This window comes from Mastigoproctus giganteus, chromosome 3, assembly GCF_048544385.1.
Source record: "Mastigoproctus giganteus isolate SK-2022 chromosome 3, ASM4854438v1, whole genome shotgun sequence".
NCBI lineage: Eukaryota > Metazoa > Arthropoda > Arachnida > Uropygi > Thelyphonidae > Mastigoproctus > Mastigoproctus giganteus.
The window spans coordinates 126851458-126876499 of record NC_143577.1 but is presented as its reverse complement, the minus strand read 5'-3'; the positions used below and the strand labels follow the sequence as shown (position 1 = coordinate 126876499).

Sequence of the window (25042 nt, the reverse complement as noted above, 5' to 3'; positions counted from 1 at the left end):
TAAAATAGTCACTTTAGTTTCATTTTCCAGTGGAACACTTCCCAGCTATCTTCTAGGTGCACAATGATTTATTGGTACTTAGAGGTTTCAACGCTTTTCTTGCCTCCTGGTATGATATGTTCAAGCTTAACTTTCTGTATTTTGTGCTCTGCTTCTCACCTCGGCATGCTCAAGAGTATGGGTGATCGCCCCGGCAGTTAATGCATGAAGCTTTCGAGGCTGAAAATATTTATTTCAAGGAACTTTGAACCACATCGAGCACATGAAAGAGCACCACAACAAGTCATTTTAAAGTGTCCGTATATCTGGCACTGAAACAACATAGTCAGTTAGATAAGTAAGCTTACTTGGCAGCAAAATGTAATGGAATTCGGAGACGTCAGTGAGTACAGAGTAAAGATGATATTTCTAGTAGGGACTTGGTTTCTAACCCTATGCACGAATATTCATTTAACGGATGTTACATTAGTGATTTTAACTCACAGCAAATCTCCTCTTCAGACACATTAAACATATAGTATTCAGGAGTAGCTTTGGGTAACTATTCTGAATGTTTTTCATATTTTATTGACTTAAATTGGCATATTAATTTATTTTTCAGAGATGCTTTATATTCCTAGTAACAATACTTTAGTTTAATTTGAATTTAGATAGAGATTTTGTAGGTTATTACTTAGTATTGGTAAGGATATCAAATCCACGTGTGGACATATTTTGCAGCTCCCGCAAACGAAAAGTTTTTAATTATACTTAGTCGCTTTATTGACTTAATTGTTAGATTAAATTATTTTCTATAAGTAGCTTACAGACCTAGCCAAGCTCCGTGATTTATTTTGAATTTAGATAGCACGATTTGGAAAGTAAATAATACCTCATGTCGGTAGATTAACCATTCGTAACTTGCAGCCATTATTATATGATACAACGTGTGCACCAAACTAGACAGCGTAAGGTCTAACGGAAAACTAGATAGAATAAGGTTTAACGGAAAACAAGATAGCAAGTATAGCAGTATCAATTAATCGATAACATTTATTAATCTTATTAAATTTCATTGTCAATTGAATTGTACTTTAACTAAATAAATATAGAGACCTAGTTTTTTACAAATGTAACATCATAAATTAATACATATAAGTTGACAGGGGATAAGAAAGTCATATAACGTAACTCGGAAATAACATTCGATACCGAAAAACATATATATATATATATATATATATATACACATAGTGTTATAACTGCATTGGGATATAAGTTTAGGGTTATATTTTGTATTGAAATTTTATTGAACTTGAATAAAAATCATAACTCAGACAAGAGCAGCAAAGCACAAGGCTCAAACTAATGGAAGTACTGTGGCTCAGGGGAGAACTGAGGGTGGCAGTTGTTCTCTGAATCACAGTCTATTGAAATGCACTGCTTGTTTGATGTTTGTGGAGCAATCAGGAATATTGCCACGATGTAAGGAAATCAGGCACCAACTCAGCATTGTTGTGGGCTTATATGAGAGCTTGAAGGACAGGGTGGATGCCCTCAAAGGATTTAAATTGAGAAGCCCATCAAACTCACAGCTGTCCACATCAATGCCAGAGCTTGCACTTGAACATCAAGCAACACAGCAGAAAATTCCAAAGAAGAATGCGCTGGTCCCAAAGGAACTAGTTGTTGTAGGTGACTCTATTGTCAGGGAAACAGGGAACATAGTGCAAGTGGATGGATGGAACAGGACCACGATGTCTGCCAGGGACAAAGGTGGATGACGTTGTAGAGCAGATATCATCTTTTAAAGGCGCAAATTGTGTACACGTTGGCACTAATGATATTAAGAGTAGGAGACCGGCGAAATTACTTAACAAGTACAAGTCAATGCTGGAAAAAATCATGAGTTAGGGTTGAATTTAAAAGTGTCTGCAATTCTGCCCACACATGATAGGAGGGAGTATACGACGACAGCCTTTCCAATCAATTCGGCCCTGGAGAGATTGCGCAAGGCTCAAGGGGTAGAATTTTTTTACGCCTGGTCTGTGTTTGTTAACAGGAGAGACTGCTTCTACAGGGATGTGATACACTTAAATAGAAAGGGTGCAAGAATATTTGCTGATGCTATCAAGGCAGAGTTCGATAGGTTGGAAAACTGCTAGCTTCGGGGGGGGGGATAGATGGACTAACAGATTTACAGTAGCTGCTGGCAGAGCTAAAAGTGATTCTTGCATTACTTCTATTGAAATGCAATTAAGCAGCAGCCTGGAAAGCAAGGCAATGGAAATTTCCAGGACTGCTGGGAGTCATAGTGGAACAAGTAAATAGATGGGCTGTGTTAGGGTAACTAAGTGTAGAAACAGGTGTATGTATACTTGCATGTACAGCAATGCTAGGAGAATAGTTAATAAATTTAATGAGCTTGAAGTGATAGTCAAGATATGAAAGGCAGATAATGTTGGGATATCAAAGACATGGTGACACACACACACACACACACACACACACACACACATAAGCAGTGCAGAACTGGAATTGAGGAGTACAATGTGTACAGAAAAGATAGACAGGACAGGAAGGAGGAGGGGTTATGCTGTTAGTTAAGGATCACATAAAATCTAAGGAAGTGCATCCAATTTATGTTAGTGGACAAGGCAATGTTGAGTCTGTTTGATGTGACATAAGCACTGGGAAAGGAAAAATGAGAGTAGGTCTGTGTTATTGGCCTAATGAATCTGATGAGTATAATGAGCAATTGTGTAGAAAAATAGAGGGGGGGCCAGTAAATCAGAATGTCTTATAATGGGGAATTTAAATTTCCCAGAGATTGACTGGAATTTGTGTGTTGGTCTCTCTCACTCACTCACTCTCACACACACACACACACACATAAAGGCTTTTGTGAATTTATTGGATGATTGTTTTCTACAGCAGCATGTTCGGGAGGCAACTAGAGGGAGTAATACTATCGATCTGGTTATCAGTAGTGATTCTTCATGCATAAAGAATCTGCAGATAAAGGAACCACTAGGTGTCAGTGATCACAGTGTGCTGAAAAGTGGGATTTACTCAAAGAGGTTACTACCATCAAAGGTAAAGGGAATAGTTTTTGCTTTCATAAAGGTGGTCTGAGACAGTATTTAAATTCTATACAGTGGGACCAACTGATGATGTTACCAACAGCAAATTCAAGATGGGAAGCATTCAAAGAATTAATTTTGGAAGCTACTAGGCTTTTCATACCAACAAAGATATACTGTTCAAGATTTAGGCCTAAATAGATGTCAGATGAACTAATTAGACATGTGACAGAGAAGAAAAATGCATGGGATACATATAAATTAACATGTGACACAAAAGCCTATGATAGATATAAGCTGGTCTGTAACCAAGTTACAAAGGAGGTTAGGCAGGCGAAGGCAGATTATGAGAAATCTTTGGCAAAGGATTCAAAGAAAAACAGCAAAGAGTTCTTTACTTATGTAAACTCTAGAAGGAAGAGGATGAATCAGATTCCTCCACTTGATATTGATGGTTCAACCGCTGATGATCCTGCTCAGGTAGCTTCCGCCTCTCTGGTTTTTTTTAGGAGCATTAGCAACTAAGGCCATATTGCTTCGGGGATATGCGGTGGTCATTCTCTGACCTTTCCGCATCCTCCGTATTTGGTGGGCACGGACTCGAACCCCGGTCTAATCAAGAAGCCTGTGCTACGAATTGCTGCTCCTGCCCACCTGGCTATGGAGGCACCATCTCAGGTAGCTTAACAAACTAAATGAATATTATCATCTACATTCACACATGGGTAGTTATTCAGGGAATGCCAGAGGTGTATTCAACTCTGGCAGCAAGCTAGATAATCTTGTAATAACTGAGAGTAAAGTGGAGGAGAAATTGTTGAAGATAAACATAAGACAGGCACCTGGGGTGGATGGAAGGTATCCAGTTATATTAAAGGAGGCTGCAAAGAAAGTAAGCAAACCCTTAACCATAATTATGAGAGCGTCCCTGGACTCAGGGGAGGTAACCATGGACTAGAGATGTGCAAATGTGACCCCAATCCACAAAGGAGGATCAAAGGGAGAGACACAGATAATTACAGACCTGTTAGTTTAACTTCTGTTCCAGGGAAATTAATGGAGGCACTGGTTAAAAAAAGCATTGCAGGATCATCTAGATAAGACTTCAGTTATAGCTCAGACACAGTATGGGTTTGTTAAGGGGAAGTCTTGTCTGACTAATTTGATTGGATACTATGATGTAGTCATAAAGGATCTGGATGCAAAGAATAACTTTGATATCATATATTTGGATCTTAGAAAGGCCTTTGATACTGTTGCACATGGAAGACTGCTGCACAAATTGGAGCAGTGTGGCACTGGAGGCAAATTGCTGCTATGGATAATAGCAGCAATAATAAAGGGATGGTTGAGTGGGAGCAGGCAAAGAGTGGTAATCAATGGACACTGCTCTTCGTGGACTAATGTTATTCGTGGAGTCCCTCAGGGTTCAGTGTTGGGTCCATTGTTGTTTTCTGTATTTATAAATGATATTGATGATGATAAATCAAGCTTAATGTCCAAGTTTGCAGACGATACGATGGTTGGCAGGGTTGTTATGACACTAATGACAGTACACTGCTGCAACAGGATCTAGAAAAGTTGAGCAGTTAGGCTGAGAGGTGGCAAATGAAGTTTAACATTGACAAATGTAAAGTACTACATATGGGAAGCAGTAATCCCAGAGTAACGTATCAACTCTGACAGTGTTGATACGTTACTCTGACAGTGGTAGAGAATGAAAAGGACCTGGCGGTAATTGTGCAGGTAGATATGAAGTTTTCTGAGTAGTGCAGACGGTCTGCAAGAGTAGCTCTTGGTGTCTGGTCAATGATATACCGGAATTTTTCTAGCAGGGATAAGGAGGTGATTGTCCCCTTGTATAAGGCAATGAGCAGGCCACACCTTGAGTACTGTACTCAGGTCTGGAAGCCTCATTTTAAGAAGGATGTAGAGCTGTTGGAAAGAGTACAGAGAAGGGCAACAAGATTAGTGAACAGAACAATGGGTTGCTCTTACGAAGAAAGGCTTAAGTTTTTCAAATTACAGTGTCCTGAGACTAGGCACCTGTAAGATGATCTGATTGAGGTGTATAAAGCCTTGAATGGTTTGAGCATGCTCAATGCTGATGGGATTCTTCCTTTTGCTCAGAATAATCACCTGAGAGGGCATAAATTCAAATTGAAGAAAGACGGTTGTAGGATAGATGTGCGGATGTTTGCCTTTAGCCAGCGGGTTGGAACAAACTTCCATCTGCCATTGTAGAAGTTGATAACTTAAATAGATTCAAGACAGAACTTGACAAACATTTGGAGCAATGGGATGGGTGAAATAAGGGTTTTTTATTTTTTTTGGCTGATGCTATATGAGTTTGCTTTCTTGCATCATGTGCCCTTGCTAATGCTATTTTGTATTGATGACAAATCTACAAAATACAGCCTTTTACAGAATTTGGTGATTTGCCAACCCTTCCAAAACCCTTCTGGATAAATAAAGGGGGGGGGGTGACATTACGCTTCTAGAAAGTAGATTAAATTATCTGGACCCTAGGTAGTGAACCTGATTTGATTTCTGTTCTGGATCTTTTTGCTGGAGCTAATGAACTAGTTTCCATTGATATTTAATGGTAGGGAATGCATGTTGGTATCCAGAAAAGAGATTTAGATTGCCAAGATTCTTGGAAATTTGGTTCAGTAGCTGGGCTTCCCACACATCACAGGGCCCAAGGAGGCAGCCACTATCCAGCAATTAATAAATGCACTCAGGAGTGGAACACAGGATATCCAGACACCATACTCCAACCTCTGCCAGCCTGAATGCTGTCTCTCAAATTATGAGACTAGGGTCATGGCATTAACGCACCAGACCCTTGGGCACATGCTTCTTGATTAGACCGGGGTTCGAGCCCGTCACCACCAAATACGGAGTATGCGGAAAGGTCAAGGAATGACCACCGCATATCCCGGAGCAATATGGCCTTAGTTGCTAATGCTCCTAAAAACCAAATAACAAAAATAACAACCAGACCCTTGGAGGAAAGAATCCTGGGTAAGCCACCCCACAATCACCAATCTTGTCAAAGCAGGGGCCAAAGTGGGGCACTGAAGCTGAGCCCCCTAAACTATCAGGATTTCCCTTTCAAGTCTATGGGCTGCAGCACACAGGAAACATACTGGATTGCTATGGTAGTAGCCTGGAATTTAGAATATGGGCATTAGATCCAAGGGATGTTATGTTAATCTATAGAACCAGTAGCAGATTAATTACCAATCTTAAATCAGTGATTAATCTACAGCAAACGTTTTTCAGGTGAGCCAGTTAAGAACTCCACCCCCATCAGTCAGTGGGTTAAAAAGTTGTATCCTCAAAATGTAACAAATATTTGCCACAACACCTGTACATATCCTCAAAAGACAACTTGTACTGCATGTCTTTTCTGACATGCAGGAAGGCTGCTTAGTTTTGCTCTTTAAAGAAAATGTCACCATTTTCACCATTTCAAGCCTCCCATACAGAACAACATGGTAGCAGCATTACAATAGATGAGTTCTATACCATCTAAGTATTGTCCAATTCATGGAGAGTCAGCCATTCTATAAGCGATATGGATGTCACAACTCAAACCTCACTTACAAAAATAATATTCCTAGTATGCTTGTAGATAATTATCTACATGCATACCAGGAATATCATTTTTAGAAGCTTAATATAACAATTACTAGGATTACTAACTTCCAGTATTAAATTATTCACAGTCATGTGAGTTACATTATTCTGCTGGCTATTCAAACCAGATATAATAACAGATGTTTCCATTTAAAAATTTTTTGAATTAAAACTGTGATATCAGATATTTCTGAATTCACTTAGTTTATTTTTATTAATTTGTTATGTAACCTATTATCATTCGGTTATTTTCATATTTATTTTGGGCAATTATCATATGGTAGATCAAATACATTTTATTATTATATTTTTAATACCTCACTGTAGTATGACATTCCAAGGTCATCTGCAAAAGCAATGCAAATACTTACCATGTGACCATTTCCATAGGCATCTGTAAGCCCATCTAAAAGAAGAGCATCCTATATATAAAAAAAAAAAAAAAAAAATTCAGCAGAATCAGAGACATATTTAAAAAATAAATATTTTAATAGTAGTAGCAGCCACAAATATGCAAGAAAGCACGATGATATGGCATAAGCAAAAAAAAAAAACTTCCCATTTCATTAATCCACTCCCTCCAATAGGTTCTCTAGTTCTTCTTGAATTTATTTTAGTTATACACTTCCAAAACACCAGATGGGAGTTTGTTCGAGTAATCAACCACCCACTTTCGTTCATTTCTGTAATAATTTGGTAATTTAAATTTTGTAATCTCTCTAAATTTCAAATTTTACCTTAATAATGGTTGCTACAAGATCCACTTACAATACAAAGTCCAAGAATATCATAACCCAGATGAAAATGCCTGTGGGGATTTATGGTGTGAGTCATGAGTTCGTAATTTATATAGCCTGTGGCATGTATTCTAAGGTTGGTCTAGTGGACAAACCTAGCTCAACTGATGATTCTTTTCTTTACACCCAATGTAAGGAGTGTACGATCTCAAATTAGAACATGGTACATTATGAGAAAAATTTGAGTCACTGAAAAAACAAATGCTTGCCCTAGAAACAAATGTAACTGAGAGCTCATCTCAAGTATCTCGTTACCTGTCAAAGAGATACACCCCAATTTGGTTTCCTGATAAGAAGAGTCAAGTGCATATCACTCTGGTTGAAGGTGATTTAGTTTTATTGGGAGACTAATGTCAGGGAAACATGTAATATTTTTTGTAATAAAGATGGGTGCACCAGAATCAGGGTGTGTTTGCTGGTAGCAACACAATTGATGATGTTCCAACAGATTGTCAGATTTTAAATGGGTGGGGGGGGGTCAAGAGATCATTATTATTCACGTGGAAACTAATGATATTAAATGAACATGGCCTGACCATTTGTTGCATAAATATAGGACCACCACAATGAAAAAATGCCACGAGTTAGGTCAGAATGTGTACATGTCTACAGTTCTGCCCAGACATGATAGGCAGGATTTCATGCTGAAAGCCTTGTGGATTAACTCCGACTCGAGGGAATCTGCAAGACTCTGCAGGGATGGGAGAGGGGTTATCTACCAGCACTTTTAAGAGATGGTGTTCATTTGAACAAAGATTTTTACCATTATCATTGAGGATACCTTAAGGGTTCAGGGAAACTACTAACTGGGGGAAGAAGGGTAATATATATATATATATATATATCCATGTTTATCTGATGACATGAGCAAAAGCAATGTTTGCACCCGCCTCAATGATTCTTTTTTGTTGTCACATCAGCCAATGTTGGCAAGATGTTCTGAGAGTAGCAATATTTCAAATGCGTGGGATGAGAAAGATAGTTATTTAGGGAAATAAGCCTAAATAACCTCAATGGTTGTGTCAGGGTAGTAAACTATAGATGAATACGTAGCCTTAATTGTGTCTAAAGTAATGTCAGGAGTATTGTCCAAAAATGGCTGAATTTGAACTTCTTGTTAGGACAACTAATGCTGACATACAGCAAACCCTTGCTAATCCAGATTAACTGGGGGAGAGGTCATCCAGATTGAGCGATAATCTGGATTAGTGAAACAAAATATTGCCCTAAAAGCCAAAAAATATAGAACACAAATAGAAATTTTAATGATATAAGTAGTCCTAATGAAAATAAAAAAAATATATATCACTTTAGAACCTTTATAAAAACTATTTTTATATCTTTATAAAAACTTTATAAAAACTATTTTTATATCTTTATAAAAACTTTATAAAAACTAAAAATTATTTTTAAAAACTATAAAAAGACAATACATTTATCCATTGATAGAAGACTCAGAAGTTATACAGAGACACTAGATTTACAGGGATCAGAATAACCGAGACACTTCAAAACTCCAAAGTAAAAAAAAAAAAAAAAAAAAAAGATATCCACTGGATATCATAAAATTCAAGTAATAAGTAGAATAGGCATAAACAGATGTTTTGCAAGTCGTAAATAAGCTACAAGAAGCAGCATTATAAGTCGTGACTGGGAGATGAATGTACCTATTCATTATTCTGCAACCCCTGCCGCTCAAAAAAAACAATGGAAAGAGAACAAATGTTGAGTTTGTTTCAGTGCATTGCATCGATTGTTGTGTTCCATCACACCGCAAAAGACAAATTTTGTTTCATTATTTATGTCAGGGATGTCGAAATATATATTTTTTTATTTAGAAATCATGAAAATAATGGATAAACACAAAAGAGCTGTACTTTCAATTGAACAAAAACTTGAAATTATTCAAAAGTTTAAGCGGTGCATCCGTTAAATCTTTAGAGAACCATTATAACCAAACCATATGCGACATCATAAAAAAAATAAAGGGAAGCTATTAGATTTTGTGGGCACATCTGATAGCATTGAAGGCAGGACTATCAGAAAAACAATGAAACAGTCTACATACAGGGACCTTGAGAAAGCAATGGTGTTGTAGTTTAGCCAACAATTATATAAACCCAAAATATATAAAATAAGTTAAATTATGTACATCATCGTCATCATCACCCATTTTCAATCCACTGCAGGATTAAGGCCTGTCCAGCAACTTTCCAGTTCCCAGATACGTATATGACTCCACCTTTTTCAATTACTGCTCTGCAATCATTATATCCCTTTCTGTAGCATACTTGTTCATCATTACTTTTATTTTAGCCATATTCATCTTTAGTCCAAAATTATACACATATAAAGAATGGGAGTCAAACACCTGTCTGACTCTGAGTCAATGAAATACTGAAAAACACACAAAACTGTGATGTATGTTCCGTCTCTCTCTGTGCATTGCATCGATTGCATTGCAGTCAAAGTGACTCATCTGCCTTCCTAAATCCTGTGTCCTTCAAAGTGTGGTACTCAACTGTGAACAGAAATTTTGTATTTCGATCTGGATTATCCAACATCCAGATTAGCGAGGGTTTACTGTAATAGGACTAACAGGAATGTAAGCCGTATTGGTAAGCTGTCTTAACACAGTTACTCATGAGCTGGATTTCCGAAACAATTTCAACATAGTTTATTTGGATTTTATCACGGCATTTCATTCAATCTCTCATGAGAGGTTAGTGTATAAGCTGAAACATGTTGGGATTACTGGAAAAATTCTAAGATGGTTTGCTGGGTGGCCACCAAGTCAGAAGGTTGTGATTAATGGATATCCTTCAGATTGGTGTAAAGTCAGAAGTATGGTGTTCCCTAAGGATCAGTCCTTGGATCACTGTTGTTTCTGATTTTCATAAATGATATCGACAATGGGATAGAAGGCTTTATATGAAAATTTGCAAATGATAATGATTGGTAGAGTAGTAAATGATCAGTTCCAAGCAGTGCGTCTTCAGGATGACTTGAACAGGCTGCAAGAATGGTCAGAAAAGTGGCAACTATGTTTTAATGCAGCAAAATACAACTTTGGGAATAGCAACCCCAAAATAAATTATACACCTGCTGGAATTGAATTAAAACCAGTAGAGGAAGAAAGGCATCTGGGAGTTATGACATGGGCAGACATGAAGTTTTCTGAGCAGTGTAAACAGGCAGCCAGGAAAACCCATGAAGTCCTATCGATGATTTATCAAACATTATCGGGTGCCTCCGTAGGCAAAAGGGTAACCATAGACCACAGAGATTGGCAAAAGGGTAACCATATGAGGAACAACTCCAATTATGTGGACTACAGAGCTTGGCAACCAGGCACCTTAGAGGTGACATGATTGAGGTTTATAAAGCTCTGAGAGGGATTAATAAAATGAATGAAGGCAGAATTTTCACTCTTAGAGAATTCCAGAACTCGGGGGAATAAATTCCAATTACAGGGGAAGAGGTTTAGACTAGATTGTAGGAAGTTTTCTTTTAGCCAGCAAGTTATTGATTGCTGGAACAGGTTGCCTTCGCAGGTATTTGAGGCTGACAGTTTGGATGAAGAAGTGCAGCTTGCTGTACTGATCATTAACCATTCAACCTATCTTGATATCATATTAAAACTTACACCACACTTTCTATCCCTTTATTGATATAATTTAAGAAAAAAAAAAATATATATATATATATAATTTAAGAAATATAATTAATATATATAATTTAAGAAATATAATTAATACATATAATTTAAGAAATATAATTAATATATATAATTTAAGAAAATATATCAACAATATAGGGTGATAATTTTAGAAAATCAAAAACAACAGTGGTCCGAGCAGCAATCCTCAGGAAATTCCTATGTTAGCCACCAATCTAAAATATAATTTAAAACAATCCTCTGCCTCCTGCTCTGTAGCCATCCTGTGGTCTATCAAAGGATTCTCGCTATGTTAACAACATGTCTCAGCTTATACAATAATCTCATGTGGGATTGAGTCAAATGCTTTGCTGAAATCCAAGTTAACAATGCCAAAATAGCTAACCAGATTAGTTAAACATGACATTCCCTTTATAAAAACCTTGTTATATTTCCTTCAGAATTCCATTTCTATTTAAGTGATACAATATTGCACTTTATTGCACCATGAACAAGCTGGTCACGTGACATACATACCAAAAGACTACCTAGACTGCATCTTGCCTAATTACGGGTGTTTCACATTAGAGTGAATGCTTTCTTTCCACCAATTAAAGCTGGCAAGTTTGCATTAGAGTATACAGAAACACAGGGTACCTTTTTCTAAAGATTTTCAAGATGCGAACAAATGCAGAGAAAGAGTGAATGCCGTCTTTGTGCTGGCTTAAAATAAGAAAACGAGTTTTGCCGCCTTAGTGCTAGTTTTAAATCAGGAAATGAATTTCCCCATTTCAAACCAAACAGGGGTGGAGACCACTTCCCAATTTTAAACCAGTACCAAGACTGCATTCATTCACATCGTCAAAATCTTTACAAAAGGGTACACCGGGTTTCTGTATACTCTATTGCAAACTGGTTGGCTTTAGTCAGTGGAAAGACTGCATTCACTCAAACCAAACCACCAGTAATTAAACAAGGCACAGTCAAGGCAGTTCTCTTGTCATGTCACATGATATGACCAGTCAGCCAGTTCTCTTTACATGTCACATGACATCATGTGATTGGTTAGGAGGAGCGATGTTTGTCAAACACAGCATCACACCCCACCTTTCGAAAAATCCACAGCTGGAGTACCTGCTTGTAAACATTCACCCATAATTCTAGTATTTGTGCTCTGTAAGCAATCTTCCCAATTGAGGGAAACCAAGTAATAGTAGTGGCATGTGATACAAGAAAGCAAGAGTATGAGCTTATGCAGCATCAGCCAAAAAAAAAAAAAAAAAAAAAAAAAAAATACAAAACAATCCCCTCTAAATATTTGTCCAGTTCCTCCTTAAATTTATTTAGCCTATCAACTTCCACAATGACAGATGGAAGTTTGTTCCAGCAATTAACCACCCGCTGGCTAAAAGCAAATTTCAACGCATCTATTCTACATCTGACCTTCCTCAATTTCAATTTATGTCCCCTTAGGTTCATATTCAGCGTGCTCAACACATACAAGGCCTTATACACCTCAATCAGATCACCTCGCAGGTGCCTAGTCTCCAGCTGCTGCTGCTGCAATTTGCAGAACTTAAGCCTCTCCTTGTAAGAGGATCCCTTCATTTCCCTCACCAATCTTGTTGCCCTTCTCTGTACAAGCTCAAGCAAATCTAAAAAAGGTCTGGAGGCCTGCACGCAGTACTCAAGGTGTGGCCTGACTATTGCCTTATACAGAAGGATAATCACCTCCTTTTCCCTAATAACAAAATTCCTGTATATCATTGACAACACCCCAAGACCTGCCCTGGCAGCCTCTCTGCATTGCTCAAAAAACTTCATACCTGACTGCATAATTACTCCCAGGTCTTTTTCATTTTCTACTCCTTAAGTGTAGTACCACACAGTTGGTACGTTTCTCTGGGGTTACTTCTACCCATATGCAGTACTTTGCATTTTTCAATGCTAAACTTCAGTTGCAACTTCTCAGCCCATCTGCCCAAATTTTCAAGATCCTGTTGCAGTAACACACTACCATTACTGTCATTAACAACCCTGCCAACCTTTGTATCATCTGCAAACTTTGATACTAAGCCTGATATACTTTCTTCAATATCATTGATAAATATACAAAACAACAGTGGACCCAACACCAAACCCTGTGGAACTCCACTAATAACATTAGTCCACGAAGAGCAGCACCCATTGATTAGCACCCTCTGCCTTCTCCCACTCAACCATCCTTTTATCCAGTGTAGCAACTTACCCTTAATACCTTCTTCATCTTCGCCTTCTTCCCACGTTTATGTGGGGTCGGCATTTCCATCCTTAATTCTTTTCCTCCATTCCTCCCTATCCTGGGCTTCCTCTCTTCTCCCTCTTTTAAATCCTCTGCCACCTTGTCCTTCCATCTCAGCTTAGATCTCCCCCTCTTCCTCTTCCCTGTCACCTCCAACTTTTCACACCTCTTCCCCACATACTCCTCAGTTCTTCGTTCCACATGTCCAAGCCACCTCAACCTAGATTCCTGCATTTTTTTACTCAAAGGCCCCACCTTGACCGTACCTCTAATGTAGTCATTTCTTATCCTGTCCTTCCTCATCACACCACACATCCATCTTAGCATCTTTATCTCCGCCACTTCTATCTTCTTTTCCTGAGCCCTGCCATGTATCTTTAACCAGTGACTCCATTATTTTACCCGGAACAGAAGTTAAACTACCTGGTCTGTAATTACTCGTGTCACCCTTCAATCCCCCTTTGTGAATTTGGGACACATTTGCACATCTCCAGTCCGTGGGGAATCTCTCCTGAGTCCAAGGAGGCTCTCATAATTATGGCTAACGGTTTGCTTACTTTCTTTGCCGCCTCCTTTAATATAACTGGATAGAGCCCATCCACCCCAGGTGCCTTTCTTATGTTTAACTTCAACAATTTCTCCTCCACTTTGTTCTCATTTATTACAAAATCATTAAGCACCCTGTTACAATTTGATAACATCGTGGCATTTTCAAACCTTAACTCCCCATGTGTGAATGTAGATGCAAAATACTCATTCAGTTTGTTCGCTATCTGAGCAGGATCATCAACAGTCGAACAATCAATATCAAGTGGACCAATCAGATTCATCCCCTTCCTTTTAGAGTTTATATAAGTAAAGAAATCCTTGTTTTTCTTAGCATCCTTTGCCAAAGATTTCTCGTAATCTGCCTTCACCTGCCTAACCTCCTTTGTGACTTGATTACAGAGTAGCTTATATATATCATAGGCTTCTGTGTTGCCTGATAATTTATATGAATCCCATGTATTTTTCTTCTCTGTCACGAGTCTCATTAGTTCATTTGACAACCATTTAGGCCTAAACCTTGAACAATATTTCTTAATAGGTATGAAACGTTTAGTAGCTTCCACTATTAATTCTTTGAATGCTTCCAACTTAGAATTTGCTGTTGGTAACATCATCAGTTGTTCCCACTGTACAGAATTTAAAAGAGTCTGAGACCACTATACCTTTATGGAAGCAAAAACCCCTTCCTTTACCCCTGATGGTAATTATATCTTTATGTAAATCCCACATCAGTACACTGTGATCACTGCCACTTAATGGTTCCTTTATCTGCAAATTCTTAATACACGAATGATCACTGCTGATAACTAGATCAAGAGTATTACCCTCTCTGGTTGCCTCTCGAACATGCTGCTGCAGAAAACCATCATCCAAAACAATCCACAAAAGTCTTACTAGTGTGTGAGTGACCAACCCATAAGTTCCAGTCTATATCTGGGAAGTTAAAATCCCCCATTATAAGACATTCTGATTTACTAGCCCACTACAATTGTTCATTGTACTCATTAGGCCTATAACACACTCCTACTCTTATTTTTGCTTTCGCAGTGCTTACATTTCACACTAAACTGACTGAACAGTGCACTGTTCATCTATATCAACTGGATGCACTTCTTTTGATTTTATGTTTTTCTTAATTAACAGCATAACACCTCCTCCCTTCCTATCCTGTCTATCCTTTCTGTACACATTGTATTCCCCAAATTCTAGTTCTGCATTCCTTATATCTGTGTGGCACAACGTCTCTGCTATCCGAACAATATCCACCTTTGATGTCTTGATCAACACTTCAAATTCATTTACTATACTTCTAGCATTGGTATACATGAAAGTATACATGTACCTATTCTTATTATTAAGTTACACCTTAAGCTGTCATTACCTCTTTTCATAAATTAAAACCCATTCCTTCACCAACTGCTACAGCTCTCCTCACCATCTAGCTTAGAACTCTGTGGTCACTCCCTGCTGACGGTTTCTGTACCCTAGATTCCTATATATCCCTAATAACTCAATATCCCTATACTGAGTTATTACATTGGCATTAGTGGCAAGCAGACGTGTCTATTGCAGCTCTTCCGAGCGACAGCAAAGAAGTATAGATAAATGGAATTATAGAAGGATTAATGATGTAGAGCAGGGTTTCGAAGGTTATTTAGTTTATTGTAAAGTTTATTTTCATAAGTTTTTTTCCTGTAATAATTTGATTTTTTTAATATTATAAATATAATTTTTTGAAAGTTTCTTTTATTAATAATTAGTAAATTTTATAATAGTTATTATAAGATCTGCCTTGAACACTTCATCAGATGGTAATGACTCATACTGAAATAGCCAAATGCAATTCCCGGGTGAGTCATGATTTTATCCTTTGCAGAACCTGTGGCGTGTATTCAAATGTCGACCTAGTGGATAAGCCTAGGTAACTTGGAGATTCTTTGCTTTGTCACCGTTGTAAAGAGTGCACTGATCCTAAGTTAAAATTTGGTACATTGCTAGAACAACTTGAATCCCTGAAAAAACGGATGCTTGCCGTCGAGAATAATGTAACTGGGAGCTCGTCAGGAACTCAAGGCTCTGGTAACCCACCAAGTGATCCACTTGGTAGGTTACCCGAGTCACCCACCAAGTGGATCACTTGGTGGATTGCCAGAGCCTTGAGTTCCTGACGAGCTCCCACCAAGTGATCCACTCCTGATTTGGCTCCCAGAATAGAATCACCAAGTGCAAACTACTCTGGTTCAAAAGGACTTATTTTTATTAGGAGACTCCATTGTCAGGGAAATGGGAAATATTTTTTGTAATAAAGATAGGTGGACCAGGGTATGTCTGCTGGGAGCAACTATTAATGATGTCACCAACAGACTGTCAGATTTTATGGGGGGTAAAGAGAATATTATTATTCATGCAGGGACTAAAGACATTAAGCATATAATCTGACGATTTGTTAGACAAATATAGGACCATGCTGAAAAAATGCCACTCAAAATGTCTATATATATGCAATTCTGCCCAGGCACGACAGGAGGGATTATATGCTGAAAGCCTTGTGGATTAACTCAAGACTTTTTTTTTTTTTTATTACTCCAGAACAGCGTAAGCCTTATAGAAGAAGAATATAACAATAGTAATACAGTAATAATTCTATTTACAGTCAATATAAAATGTCAAATCTCAATATACAAAATCAAATACAGTCAGTCCTCGTATAGCACGATAGTTGTGTTCCTAGAAACATTACCAAACACAATAACTAATCGTAATAAAATACGTAAGTATTTTATTACGACTATTACATAATAAAATATTGCTAATGCTTTTGCTTCTATCGTAAGCAAACTTGTACTTTGTTTGATTTTCTATCCAAACAGATGACCGCCATTCCATCTTTTCCAATTCTTTGTGTCCTAATCTAATGGATTTTAATTACACTTTCAGTTGTTCCTGCTATGAAAGTTGTTTTTATTTTCTCTGCATTCTTTCTAATTCTCGGCGTTGCCTCATTTAGGTCTGCAGCACGTACAATATCACATGGTCTTTCATTTCCCTCAAAGCATTTCACAATTTCATATTTTTTCTCTATCGACAGAGGTGGATTGGCCATAAGCCTTACCTGGAAAACCCCAGTGGGCCAGAGACTAGTGTGATTTTGGCCATAAACCATAGTATAAGGCCACTACAAATTTTCCTGGGTGAGAATTTTTGACCCAGTCCGCCTCTGTTTATTGATATTGCTTTTCTTTTTCTCTCTGAATCTGCAGTGTCTTCACCAGGACGCTTTCTTTTCACGCCTTTTAAGTATTTTACTCACTTTCAGGAAATAAAGCACAATTACAAAACGAGGAAGCACGCTTGATACACAGAGATACACTATTAACACCTCACATTTTTACTAAAGCACATTTCCAGGGGTTACTACCATAAAACAATAAAAGCAATTTCCAGTTGCATTTCTGCTAGAGGAATCTTATAAACTGATAGTAAACTCAATCTAATTGCATTTGCGATTATACCGATCGCTGGAATTGTGTTGGTTTTTATGTTATTATGGTGAAATTTGTTTCCCCTTCACTGATATAAAACACAAATACATTTTCAGAATCTTCTCTTCGTTCCTATTGTGTTGCGTTTAGTTGGGGTGATTCCGCATTCGACTGTCATTTTTCTTGTAAACACAAAGGCGAATCGTGCATAAGCAAATTCGGTTTGCGTTATATAAGATATCGTTCCCCTATTTATAAATCGTGTATGATCAAATTCGTGTAGTGTAAACATGTGTTATACGAGGACTGACTGTATCACTATACAAAGTCATTATCAGCATATACAATGGAATATCATACGTTACAGGCGATTTGCATTTAAGCAAAGCTGGGATGACAGAGATTTTTTTTATTTCTAACACCTTTGTTATTATATTTTCTTGTTTGCTCACAATGAATAGTTACATTGATTGATTTGTACTATTATTATACTTATCCATTTTTTTGTATTATTTCTTATTATATTTGTTTTTTTTTATTTTCTTTGTTTAATGAAATATTTATAGTTAATATATACATAACTTTTTATTTTATTTTTATTTTTATTATTAAATTAATCATTTATTCTAATTTTCTAATTACTTCATTGTAAAACCTTTGCAATTTGAACGAGAGGTCTTTTTTTTTTTTTTTTTAACCAAATTTAGTCGATTTATTAACCAATTGTTATACCAAATTATCTTCTATAAGTAGATTATAGACCTAGTCAGGATCCTTAGTTTATTCTAAATTGAGATGGCGAGATTTGGAAGCTAATCAATACTTACGAGTCCGTAGAAGTACCGTTCATGAATTACCGCCATTTTTACACGATAGCATAAGATTAGTGTAGTATAGTGCATACTACACTAATCTTATGATATTGTCAATCAATTAATCAGTAAATCTACTAATCTTGATAAACTTTATTGTCAATTAAATTGTACTTTTAACTATATATATATATATATTTATATATATATATATCTAACGACTTGGTCGTAACAAATAATTAATACATAACTATAGTGGTACACGTGATACGGAAGTTGTATAAAGAGAACTCGTAGAAAACAATAGATACCGAAAAAATAAATATAGCGTTATAACTGTTTTGGGATATAACTAAAGGAATTAATTTTGTTTTGAAATTTTTAGCATTAGCATTAGTAGAGGCATTTGATGCAAGAAAGCAAGCTTATGCAGCATCAGCCAAAAAAAAAAAAAAAAAAAAACCACTTCCACTTCACCCCTCTGTTCGTTCAAAATACCTGTCCAGCTGAGCCTTAAACTTATTTAGGCTATCAACCTCCACCACAAGGGATGGAAGTCTGTTCCACCAACCAACCACCCGCTGGCTAAAGGCAAATTTCCGCACGTCTATACTACATCTGTCTTTCCTCAATTTGAATTTAAGTCCTCTCAGGTGATTTTTCTGAGCTAGAGGAAGAATCCCATCAGCATTGAGCATGCTTAAACCATTCAAGGCTTTATACACCTCTATCAGATCACCTCGCTGGTGCCTAGTCTCCAGACACTGTAATTGGCAAAATTTAAGCCTTTCTTCGTAAGAGTACCCCTTTGTTCCATTCACTAATCTTGTTGCCCTTCTCTGTACTCGTTCCAGCAGCTCTACATCCTTCTTGAAATGAGGCCTCCAGACCTGTATACAGTACTCTAGATGTGGCCTGACCATTGCCTTATACAATGGAATAATCACCTCCTTATCCCTGCTGGAAAAATTCCTGTATATCATTGACAATACTCCATGAGCTACTCTTGCAGCCCGTCTGCACTGCTCAGAGAACTTCATATCTGCCTGCACAATCACCCCCAAGTCCCTTTCTCTACCACTGTCAGTGTAGTACCACAGAGTTGATACGTTGCTCTGGGGTTGCTGTTTCCCTTGTGTAGTACTTTACATTTGTCAATGTTAAACTTCATTTGCCACCTCTCAGCCCATCTGGTCAACCTTTCCAGATCCTGTTGCAGCAGCAGAGTGTCAGTAGTGTCCTTGACAACCCTGCCAACCTTTGTATCGTCTGCAAACTTGGACATTAAGCTTGATATACCATCATCAATATCATTTATAAATACAGAAAACAATAATGGACCCAACACAGAGCCCTGAGGGACTCCACTAATAACATTAGCCCACGATGAGCAGTGTCCATTGATTACCACTCTCTGTCTTCTCCCCCTCAAATACCCCTTTATCCATAGCAGCAATTTGCCTCCAATGTCACACTGCTCCAATTTGTGTAGCAGTCTTCCATGTGCAACAGTATCAAAAGCCTTTCTAAGATCCAAGTATATAATATCAAAGTTATTCCCTGCATCCAGTTCTTTTGTGACTGCATCATAGTATCCAATCACGTTGGTCAGCCAAGACTTCCCCTTAACAAAACCATGCTGTGTCTGAGCTATAACTGAAGTCTTGTCTAAATGATCCTGCAGTGCTTCTTTAACCAGTGCCTCCATTAATTTTCCTGGAACAGAAGTTAAGCTCACAGGTCTATAATTACTTGTGTCAGCCTTTGATCCTCCTTTATGAATTGGGGTCACATTTGCACATTTCCAGTCTATGGGTACCTCCTCTGAGTCCAAGGAAGCTCTCATAATTATGGCTAAGGGTTTGCTTACTTCCTTTGCTGCCTCCTTTAATATAACTGGATAGATCCCATCCACCCCGGGTGCCTTTCTTGTGTTTATCTTCAACAGTTTCTCCTCCACTTTACTCCCAGTTATTTCAAGATTCTGTAGCTTACTGCTAGAGTTGAATACACCTCTGGCATTCACCTTGCTGAATAACTCCTCATGTGTGAATGTCGATGCAAAATATTCATTTAGTTTGTTAGCTACCTGAGCAGGATCATCAACAGTTGACCCATCAATATCAAGTGGACCAATTTTATTGAATAAATCGGAATCATGACTCAGACCAGAGCAGCAAAGCAAAAGGCTCGAGCTAATGGGAGTGCTGTGGTTCAGGGGAGAACTGAGGGGGGCAGTTACCCTCTGAATCACAGTCTTTTAAAATGCACTGTTTGCTTGATGTTTGCGGAGCAGTCGGGTACGGGACATGATACTGCCAAGGGGGATGTCTTTGTGTGTGCACGATGTAAGGAGTGCAAGGAAATCAGGCGACAACTCAGCGTTGTTATGGGCCTTTATGAGGGCTTGAAGGACAGGGAGGATGCCCTCGAAGGAAATAAATTGAGGGGCCCATCAAGCTCTCAGCTGCCCACATCAATGCCAGAGCTTGCACTTGGTCATCAGGCAACACAGAGGCAGCCCACTAGGCAGAATGCGCTGGTCTCACAGGAACTAGTAGCTGTTGGCGACACTATTGTCACGGAAACGGGGAACATGCTTTGTAAAAAGGATAGGTGGAATAGGACCAGGGTATGTCTGCCAGGGGCAAAGGTTGATGACGTTGTAGAGCGGATATCATCTTTTAAGGGCACAAAAGGTGATATAGTTGTACACGTTGGCACTAATGATATTAAGAGTAGGAGACCAGCGGAATTACTTAGCAAGTACAGGTCACTGTTGAAAAAACAGGGTTGAATTAGAAAGTGTCTGCAATTCTGCTTAGACACGATAGGAGGGAGTATATGATGAGAGCCTTGTCGATCAATTCGGCCCTGGAGGGATTGTGCAAGGCTCAAGGGGCAGAATTTTTTTTCAGCCTGGACTGTACTTGTTAACAGGAGAGATTGCTTCTACAGGGATGGGATATACTTAAATAGAAAGGGCACAAGAATTTTTGCTGATGCTGTCGAGGCAGTGTTAGGTGGGTCGGAAAACTGCTAGTTGGGGGGGATACAAGGACTAATAGATTAACAGTAGCCACTGGCAGAGGTGGAAGTGATTCTCGCATTGCTTCTATTGAAATGAGCAGAAACCTGAAAAACAAGACGCAGGATATTTCAGAGACTGCTGAGAGTCACTGCGGTACAAGTAAATACATCGGTTGTGTTAGGGTAGGTAAGAATAGAAACAGGTGCATGTATACCTGCGTGTACACCAATGGTAGGAGTTTGGTAAATAAATTTGATGAATTTGAGGTATTGCTCAAGACATCAAAGGCAGATATTGTTGGGATATCAGAGACGTGGTGTCACACAGATATAAGGAATGCGGAACTGGAATTTGGGGAATACAATGTGTGTATAGAAAGGATAGACAGGACAGGAGGGGAGGAGGGGTTATGCTATTAGTTAAGAAACACAAAGTCCAAGGAAGTGAAGCCAGTCGACATCGATGGACAGGGCAGTGTCGAGTCAGTTTGGTGTGACATAAGCATAGGGAAATCAAAATTGAGAGTAGGAGTGTGCTATAGGCCTAATGACTCTGATGAGTATAATAACATATTATACAGGGAAATAGAGTGGGCCAGTAAATCAGAGAGTCTTATAATGGGGGATTTTAATTTCCCAGATATTGACTGGAATTTGTGGATTGGTCACTCGCACACTAGCAAGGCTTTTGTGGATTTATTGGATGATTGTTTTCTACATCAGCATTCCTCAAACAGGCCTCTGAGGTTGGGTATATTCATACTGTGGATTTTAGTGTTTTGCACCAACCTTGCGTAGAAATAATTATTTATTATTATTATTTCTACGCAATAATTATTATTTATATTTAATAATTATTATTTTTATTTAATTATATTATAATAATTATTATTAATTATTAATTATTATTTAATAATTATAATTATTATTATTAATAATTATTATTTCTACGCAAGGTTGGTGCAAAACACTAAAATCCACAGTATGTACATCAGCATGTTCGTGAGGCAACAAGAGGGAGCAATACTCTTGATCTGATTATCAGTAGTGATTCTTCATGCATTAAGAATCTGCAGATAAATTAACCACTAGGTGGCAGTGATCACAGTGTGTTGAAGTCGGATTTACTCAAGGAGGTAACTACCATCAGAGGTAAAGGGAAGGGTTTTTGTTTTCGTAAAGGCGACTATGATGGTCTGAGACAGTATTTAAATTCTATACAGTGGGACCAACTGATGATGTTACCAACAGCAAACTTAAAATGGGAATCATTCAAGGAACTAATCTTGGAGGCCACCAGGCTTTACATACCAACTAAGAAATATTGTTCAAGGTTTAGGCCTAAATGGTTGTCAGATGAACTAATGAGACATGTGGCAGAGAAGAAAGATGCATGGGATACATACAAATTAATGGATGACATGGAAGCCTATGATAGATATAAGTTGGTCTGTAACCAAGCCACAAAGGAGGTTAGGCAGGCAAAGGCAGACTACGAAAAATCCTTGGCAAAGGATGCAAAGAAAAACAGAAAAGAGTTCTTTACCTATTTAAACTCAGGAAAGGGATGAATCAGATTGGTCCACTGGATATTGATGGTTCAACAGTTGAGGATCCTGCTCAGGTGGCTAACAATCTAAACAAGTATTTTGCATCTACATTCACGCATGAGGAGTTGTTCAGGAAGGAGAATGATGTAGGTAAAGTAAACATTGGCAGTGGGGTGGATGATTTTGTGGTGGCTGAGAGGAAAGTGGAGGAGAGATTGTTGAGGATAAACATAAAAAAGGCACCTGGGGTGGATGGGATCTATCCAGTTATATTAAAGGAGGCAGCAAAGAAAGTAAGCAAACCCTTAGCCATAATTATGAGAGCTTCCTTGGACTCAGGGGAGGTACCCATAGACTGGAAATGTGCAAATGTGACCCCAATTCACAAAGGAGGATCAAAGGCTGACACAAGTAATTATAGACCTGTGAGCTTAACTTCTGTTCCAGGAAAATTAATGGAGGCACTGGTTAAAGAAGCACTGCAGGATCATTTAGACAAGACTTCAGTTATAGCTCGGACACAGCATGGTTTTGTTAAGGGGAAGTCTTGCCTGACCAATTTGATTGGATATTATGATGCAGTCACAAAGAACTGGATGCAGGGAATAGCTTTGATATTATATACTTGGATCTTAGAAAGGCTTTTGATACTGTTGCACATGGAAGACTGCTACACAAATTGGAGCAGTGTGACATTGGAGGCAAATTGCTGCTATGGATAATAGCAGCAATAATAAAGGGATGGTTGAGTGGGAGCAGGCAAAGAGTGGTAATCAATGGACACTGCTCATCGTGGACTAATGTTATTAGTGGAGCCCCTCAGGGCTCAGTGTTGGGTCCATTATTGTTTTCTGTATTTATAAATGATACTGATGATGGTATATCAAGCTTAATGTCCAAGTTTGCAGACGATACAAAGGTTGGCATGGTTGTTAAGGACACTACTGACGCTATGCTGCTGCTGCTGCTGCTGCTGCAACAAGATCTGGAAAGGTTGAACAGATGGGCTGAGAGGTGGCAAATGAAGTTTAACATTAACAAATGTAAAGTACTACATATGGGAAACAGTAACCCCAGAGCAACATATCAACTCTGCGGTACTACACTGACAGTGGTGGAGAATGAAAAGGACCTGGGGTAATTGTGCAGGCAGATATGAAGTTCTCTGAGCAGTGTAGACGAGCTGCAAGAGTAGCTCATGGTGTCTTGTCAATGATATACAGGAATTTTTCTAGCAGAGATAAGGAGGTTTTTATTCCCTTGTATAAGGCAATGGTTAGGCCACATCTTGAGTACTGTATACAGGTCTGGAGGCCTCATTTCAAGCAGGATGTAGAGTTGCTGGAACGGGTACAGAGAAGGGCAACAAGATTAGTGAATGGAACAAAGGGTTGCTCTTACGAAGAAAGGCTTAAGTTTTGCAAATTACAGAGTCTGGAGACTAGGCACCAGCGAGGTGATCTGATAGAGGTGTGTAAGGCTTTGAATGGTTTGATCATGCTCAATGCCAATGGGATTCTTCATCTTGCTCAAAATAATCACCTCAGAGGGCATAAATTCAAATTGAGGAAGGACGGATGTCGGATAGATGATAGATGTGCGGAACTTTGCCTTTGGCCAGCGGGTGGTTGGTTGGTGGAACCGACTTCCGTCACTTGTTGTTGAAGTTGATAGCCTAAACAAATTTAAGTCTCAACTGGACAGGTATTTCGAACGAACGGAGGGGTGAAATGGGAGTGCTGTGTTTTTTTTTTTTTTTTGGCTGATGCTGAATAAGCTTGCTTTCTTGCATCATATGCCTCTACTAATGCCAATGCTAATTCTTTTTTGATATTGATATCTTCAGCAAGAATATCGATGTTGGATTCGTTTAGCAATCTTGCAGTTCTACTGAAATAGTGGAATTTAAAATTATCAGTTCTGAATGGCTCTAGTGCCAGCAGATTGGGTCTTCTCAAGGCTCTTGGAGGGCAACTAAAATTGATGAGGTAGAGCAGCGCGGGGGCATCCACCTTTCCAGCCATGAGATGCATCAGGAATTTGTAGTCCCCCCATACTCCTTCTTTGAGAAAGTGGTACCATCCCGAAGTGAGTGAACCATTCATCATCAAATTTTGTGTCCATTTTCAACCTGGACTTGTACACTAGGAATCTGACTATGGATTTCTGAATATGT

General features: G+C 38.4%; 1 protein-coding gene across 5 annotated transcripts in view; it reads right to left on the bottom strand.

Moving 5' to 3' along the window:
- Positions 1–25042, bottom strand: part of LOC150088262 (acetyl-CoA acetyltransferase, mitochondrial-like) — a 670540-nt gene that overhangs the window by 379149 nt on the left and 266349 nt on the right. For all 5 annotated transcript variants that reach the window (XM_090369428.1, XM_090369427.1, XM_090369425.1 and 2 more), the window contains one exon: positions 7079–7129. In XM_090369428.1, coding sequence (XP_090225554.1) covers positions 7079–7129 — 51 coding nt within the window. The remainder of the gene's footprint in view (positions 1–7078; positions 7130–25042) is intronic.